Source organism: Sebastes fasciatus, chromosome 14 (assembly GCF_043250625.1).
Source record: "Sebastes fasciatus isolate fSebFas1 chromosome 14, fSebFas1.pri, whole genome shotgun sequence".
NCBI classification, from domain to species: domain Eukaryota; kingdom Metazoa; phylum Chordata; class Actinopteri; order Perciformes; family Sebastidae; genus Sebastes; species Sebastes fasciatus.
The window spans coordinates 7,263,361-7,270,468 of NC_133808.1; the positions used below are offsets into that span (position 1 = coordinate 7,263,361).

The 7,108-nt window shown below is 38.2% G+C and overlaps 1 protein-coding gene across 1 annotated transcript; it reads right to left on the reverse strand.

Moving 5' to 3' along the window:
- Positions 1 to 1,064: 1,064 nt before the first annotated feature.
- LOC141782260 (CCR4-NOT transcription complex subunit 9) lies at positions 1,065 to 7,104 on the reverse strand. Its single transcript, XM_074658386.1, has 8 exons — positions 6,703 to 7,104; positions 5,854 to 6,039; positions 5,594 to 5,709; positions 4,895 to 5,004; positions 4,671 to 4,780; positions 3,662 to 3,760; positions 3,462 to 3,553; positions 1,065 to 1,958 (listed from the first exon to the last, which is right to left on the reverse strand). Exons 1-8 carry the CDS (start codon positions 6,718 to 6,720, stop codon positions 1,790 to 1,792), a joined length of 900 nt encoding a protein of 299 aa, XP_074514487.1. The 5' UTR covers positions 6,721 to 7,104; the 3' UTR covers positions 1,065 to 1,789.
- Between the last annotated feature and the right edge of the window lie 4 nt (positions 7,105 to 7,108).

Consider the following 7,108-nt stretch of genomic DNA (forward strand, 5'->3'; position numbering starts at 1 on the left):
CATGGTGATATCTATTAGTTGAAATTTTTACACTATTCACCTGTAGTGTATTAGAATATGTATGGAATTTTACAATACAGTGAGTTTTTTTTCTCACTTTGATCCAGAATTCTCCACTTCTGTAGCACTTACATCCACCACATGTTCCAGTTTCATTCCTATCTATATTCTGAAGGTTTTTACTGAGGGGTTTGTTCATATGTTCATATGTGAAAATTGTATTTTCTGATTTATGGAGTGATAAAAAGAGATATCCATAATTCCCTCTGTGAAAAGCTTCGACTCCAAAATCAAACAAGACTTTTGAACCTGGCTTTATCCAGTTTTCAGATTTCTGTTCTGGAAATGATTGCAAATTAGCACATATCTGATAACATAATGCCTCATTTGCATATTTAATGAAATGCAAAAAAGAATTGACTTAATGCAAGTTATCAACTGGGGAAGTTTCATGGCGATATCTTTTTTGTACCCTATTCACCTGGGAGGTCTCCCCTTAAAAAAACATCCTCTTGAAAGAACTGTGTTTTTCTATATTTAGAATCACTAGTGAATATGACACTGTTGATCCAAGACTCAAATTTAGTTGAAACATTTGATTAGTCGACCTGTCCAGTGTGTACCCCGCCTTCGCCCAATGTTGGCTGGGATCGGCTCCAGCTCCCCCCGCGACCCTAAATATGATAAGCGGTTACAGATAATGCGTGGATGGACTTGATTAGTCAATTGACAGAAAATGAACCAGCAACACATGTCCTTCAAAATCAATGTCACTGTCTTCCCAGTGCATAAGACTGAAAGCAGTTCCTCTAGCCACATGTCAAAGGGACTATAAACACACTACTGGTTGAAAACCGTTCATTTATGAAATATCTTGAACAAGACCAGCTTCTGAGATTTCACTCTGGACAGAAGTCATTTTATGTATTACTGGGCCGTTATATATAAAGCCAGTAAACACATAAAACTATTCAGAAATACATCCGCTGTTTTACTAAACTGCTGCATATTCTGTAATAGCAGTTCACTGAAGCTTAGCAAAAAAAGAGACACAACCAGTCATATAGAAGATTTTAAAAAGTCTAATTTGAAATGCAAGAAGCAAAAGAAAACCAAAACATTTCCCACTTTGAAGTGGAATGTTACAGTGATAAACGGGAAAAGACAAGCGCTGACCGATATTTTGGAAGAGCTGATATTAACAACCGATACTGACTTATCATTGATATATCAGTATTGATATGCTGACAGACACCCAGATAGAAATTGCAGTGCAGTTAACTGCAGCAATAAATGTTTTACATGCTGCAATTTAATGTACATTTGGCCATGTTTCCTTATTCCATGTTTAATGTATTTTTCTGTTACTTATAGTTATTTGTAATTTTCAGTGAAATTTAATGTTAAAAAAAAAAATACTGTTATTGTTTTGATAATGAAGTCTTTTGTTCAACTATAAAACATCCTTCTCAGACATAACTTTCATTTTGGATCTTGCCAAAAACATTGACGTCATAAACACATATCAGCCAATATGTCATTATTGGATTTAAATTGAAAATCTACGATCAGTCTGGCGCTCAAAAAAACAGATTTTTAGTTGTGAAGAAGTGACCTTGTGTGGAAGTGACATACTGGTGTAAATTATCTATCCAAAAGCAAATCTTTCTTTTTTTTTTATGTCCTTCACTTTGCAGACAGTCTTCGAGCCACATTTGGCAAAATACAAAATCTAGCCAGTGATGAGAGAGTCCCTCTGTATCAGCTGTAAACATACACTCTGTCCCAATCACTGCGGAGCCAGCGGAATGCCTCTGGCGTCGGTAACTTGGCCCTCCTGCAGGTTCTTGACCAACTGGGCCAGCCAGCGCTTCGTGGTGGTGTCGTCCTTCAGCACCTGGGCAAAGGTGCTGTCTTTCAGCTGGTCTGGCAGACACTGACGCAGGGCTTCTCTGGCTCTGGGGAAGGAAAACCACATGTCACAAACCAATGTCCTTCTCTGTCATCATCTTGCGTCTCATGTTGCTGGCTCCAAATGGCAGCAAGGGGTAAACCTTTTAAAACGTCTGTACTTCTCTACCTACAGCATATCAAGATTACGCACATATGTGGAAAATGTATTCCTTAGATAAAGGCTGATATTTATGAAGGTTCTCCTGCTTATTATCACAGACCAATCTACTGTATGTTTCAGGTATAACCTCTCTTCTGCAAGCAGCTGTAGCTCTGTGCTCTTCCTTAAAATAACTTTTGTATTGATGCAAACACTTCTAGTGGGTCAGAAGTGAAGTGGCATTTTTTTTTTTTTTAGGAAAATCCTACTCATTGTGCCTTTAAATATATGGTATATATGTAGTAAATAATAATAATAATGGCAAAAGCCCATCACTAGTTGCCAGAGCTCAAAGCAATATTTTAAAATTGCTTTCCTAGTACTGCCAGCAGCCAGAAAGGGCAAAAGTATGTTTTATAATGATTTAAAAAGGAGAAAGGAAAGGTAATCTTAGCATCTCTAATGCTGTAACCAATAAATATTTAGGAATTCATTGGAAATCATAATAGCGTTAGTAAATTAATTTAGTGATCATTATCTGGGGGCGGCTGTGGCTCAGAGGTTAGATCAGGTCGTCCACCAATCAGAAGGTCGGTGGTTCGATCCCCGACTGCTCCAGTCACATGTCGATGTGTCCTTGAGCAAGACAATTAACCCCAAATTGCTTCTGAAGGCATAGCCATCGGTGTGTGAATGAGTAGTTAGATTAGATCCTGATGGGCAAAGTTGGCACCTTGCATGGCAGCCTCTACCATCAGTGTATGAATGGGTGAATGCTGACATGTAGTGTAAAGTGCTTTGAGTGGTCGGAAGACTAGAAAAGCGCTTTATAAATGCAAGTCCATTTACCAATAAACAATTAGTGTGCAAACATTAAGTTCTGACCACAGGCTGACAAGCCACAGTCACCACATACTGTATTTGTTTAATAGCTCCTCCTAGTGGCAAGAACTGATAATCAAGTCATATTCTCTACCCTGTTAAAAGTTTCCAGAGTCAGGAGAGATGACGGGTGTCGCGATATACTGGTATTGACAATTACCATGATATTTTCAAAATGAAATATTGATATCATGTTAATAATACACATATGATAATATTGTGTAAATAATCCAGCACCTCTTAAATCATTTTATAAATACAGTTATGGTTACAGACTCTCTCTCCACCTCCCTATACTCGTATTTTGAGTGTAATTCATTCGCCAAAAAATAAGACAAAACACACAAAGTTAAAGATGAATTGATATAGATATCGTGATAACGTTATTGTGAATTATTTTGGCCACGATAATCGTGTAGGGAAAATCTAATATCATGACAGCCCTATGAGGGACTGGAACCTATCTTACACAAGTAAGTAAAAACAGATGACCACATACAGTATACTGTATAAAACACTGCTCTACCTGAGATTGTCTGAGAGGCGAAGGTAGCAGCGAACAACATGCTTCAACAGGCGAGCTGAAGGTTCTTTAGAGAGCTGGAGCACCATTTTGCCCTGCACAGAAAAACATGAAAGTGATATTGTGACAATCGATGCCAAGTGTCACACTGTGCAGAGAGACTCGGACGGTAAATCAAATTCAGTTTCTCAAGGAACACTTACAAGGATCATGGCCACATGGGAGAAACGTTCATACGTCTGACATATATAGGCCAGCCCTGTGTCATCCAACAAGATCTTCTGCAGTATGAAAGTAGCAACCTGCCAAACAAAATGAAGTAAAGAATGGGGAAATGTTAGCCGACATTAGAACCCCATTAGGCACAGAAACAGTAGGTTAATATAGGATTTATTTTTCTTAGGGCTGTCAATCGATTAAAATATTTAATTTGCAATTAATCACATTTTATATCGGTTCAAAATGTACCTTAAAGGGAGATTTGTCAAGTATTTAATGCTCTTATCAACATGGGAGTAGGCAAATATTATATAATATATTTATTACTGGAAATCAATTAACAACACAAAACAATGGCAAATATTGTCCAGAAACCCTCACCCTTCATTTATCATAAAAATATGCTTGAATCATAACATGGTGAGACAGGGGAGACTCGTGGGTACCAATAGAACCCATTTTCATTCACATATCTTGAGGTCTTTGAAAATGGCCATGAAAAATTCAAAATTGAGCTCACGTTTGGAGCGTTATTTAACCTCCTTCTCGACAAGCTAGTATGACATTGTTGGTTGTTGGTACCAATGGATTCCTTAGGTTTTTAGTTTAATATGATGCCACTATCTTTACTCTAGCTTTAAAACTGAGCCCACTACAACCTCCAAAAGATCGATTGGGTTAATGCGTTAAAGGAATTACTGGCGTAAAAATTAATTTGCGTTAACGCGTTATGGCAGACCTACTTTTTCTATAACTTAAAAGAGTAAAAAAAAATGTTTTAACTTGCACTATACAGCAGTTGTAAGTAGTCATAATTCTTAATGAAAAGCAGCAGGTTGGGAGAAATTACTGATATTAGATCTAGTCTTTTTTTTTTTAGGAGAAAAGGCTGTGGTTGGACACATGTTTTATCTATGACTGTATACCAACAGTCAAGTTAAGGTCTGTGTCAGTTAAAGGACTGTATGAAAAGCAGTTGGAACAGTTAAGTACCGTCTTGGAGAGCTCACTCCCTGATTCCATGATGCGGAGACACAGCGGGATGATTTCAGTGGTGAGGAGGAAGTTAATCACTTCTTGTTCATCGGTTTTGACCAAGGCACCTGCAGTAAACACAAGAAACAAGAAAGAGAGCTTGTTGACAATAATGAAGACACAGTCTTGTGGAAAGAACCATCAATCAAGAAGTAAAACACCTAAGCAGGGGTAAAGTTTACCTATGACTCCTAGGCTGGTAAGTCGCAGGTACTCAAACGGACGTGTTTTGCTCACAGTGTGCAGAAAAGGGTAAAGGAAAAGAGGGATGTGAGCAGCAAGAAAAGCCGACCTGGAAAGGAACAAAGAAAAAGCATTTTAAATCAATGTGAGCACACTTATAATCGCAGTAAATATCAGACGTAAGCTACAAGGTCACCTTTATACCTTCATGGATGTTACTGACAATGGAGAAAAAAAATACCTACATTCCAAGCAATTAACTTTACAAACAACAGGGATTAATGCCCCAGTTCTCAGATGCAAGACATATTTTTGCGTCAATAAGAATTTTTTTAAAAAAGGAAATGAGTCAGGTGTCATGTCAGATAAAGACATCAGTTCTGAGGTGTTACCTTTAACAGTCACTGAAGAATTATACGGTCACATGAAACATCCAAATACTTCAAACAAGTATCACTGAAATTGTTTGCCAGTGACTATTTGACTGTGTCCTGGATGATAACTGGACCAATTGATGAAATTTCAACAACTTCAGAGCAAATGTGTCAGATGTAGTGGAGCAAAACTGCCTCTGTCCTATAGGTTAAGTAGTATTACATAGTTTAAGCTTCTAAAGAGAGCCTCATCACCAGCATTAACAGAAACAAATTCAGTTTACAAAAAACACTAATTCTTTCATTTACTGAACTCCCTATTACCGTGTCTCTGGGTGTGAGGCAACGCACTGCAGAAGTGCCAGGGCATTGCACACTCTGTTAGACTGGTGGGCTGTAAGGGTAGGTGGGTTTATAGATGGATAGATGTTCACTATTTCCTAATAAAGAGAAAGAAATAAGATGAGAAAGAAATCAGTTAAACGTATCATCAAGGCAACGCAACAGCAGATATAATTAACATACACAGATAGTGACCAAAGAGATACTATGTGCAACAGCTAGGGATGGGACATGGATCATACCTGCAACAGGGCAGCAATAGTGCCACAGGAATGCCAGAGCATCGGTGCCAGGTCTGGCACGGACTCTCTTTTTTTGCTAAGCTCCAGCAAGGCATTTTCTCTGGTCTCTGGACTGGACAACTCATTGATCCATTGGTAGATCTTCTCCCGGTCTACCTGAGCCAGGGCTGTGACGTTAGTTACAGCCTGTGGGAAAATAATCAACAAATGCACCCATCATCGCCATCCTATTAAACCTTCGATACACACTGTATATCATAGTATGATAAAATACATTATCTGCTCATCATAACAATGTAACATACATAATATGTGTATATTATTATGTGATGATAACTACACAGGTCCACAATATGGCATCTCATAATTTGATATCAAGGTATTCACAAATATCATGTCTGAGTTTGTGGTAGCAAGCAGCTTTATCCTGACAACATCACTGTGAATGAATTGGCAGTTTTACTTACTGAGATCTCTCTAATTATTACAGACATAATATCAAGTTTTTACTTAGTCAGAGAATCAACCATTGCAAACTGTGCAGCCAGATCTTGTTCAAAGCCACAAACCCTTACCAAATGTGGGGAAATGTGAACAGGTTGATGCAGAAGACATCTAGAATATTTCCATTTGATTGAATGGTGTAACCATAAAAAAACATCGTCTTTCCTCAGTGTAAACATTATAAAGCTTCAATTAACAGCTGGAACATGATACACAATACATAAATAACAGTTATAATACAGTCACAGTGTTGAATGAGATGGTTTAACAATCAGAGCAACACAAAGAGGGTGAATGTAACTTGTGTTCAGTAACAGTAACGTTGCTGTGATGTTAGATACTCACTGCTCCCGTCGCCAGCATCCTCTGAAGCCCTGTGTGATCCCAAGCTGTTGTTAAAACTACTTTGTCAGCTGAGCTGCAGCGTAGTGGTTTACTAACGTGGCTGCAATGAAACAAACTAACGTAACTAACACAAAGTACGAGCAAGCTAGCCCGAGCTAGCCTAAAGCTAGCTGCTAGCGTTAACCGCCTCGACTAATAGACTCCAGTAGTTCAACATTACATGCAACACAACATAACTGCGATAACAGGATAATGAATGTTAATATTTGTTCATGTATCTGTATTAGTAACAGCCTAAAGAGCTCAAAGTGGACCGCTATCGATCAGATAACATAAACTAGCTGCGAGTTAGCAATGGAGGCAACCGAGCTAAATACAAAATAATTAGAATCTCGCGAGACTAGGA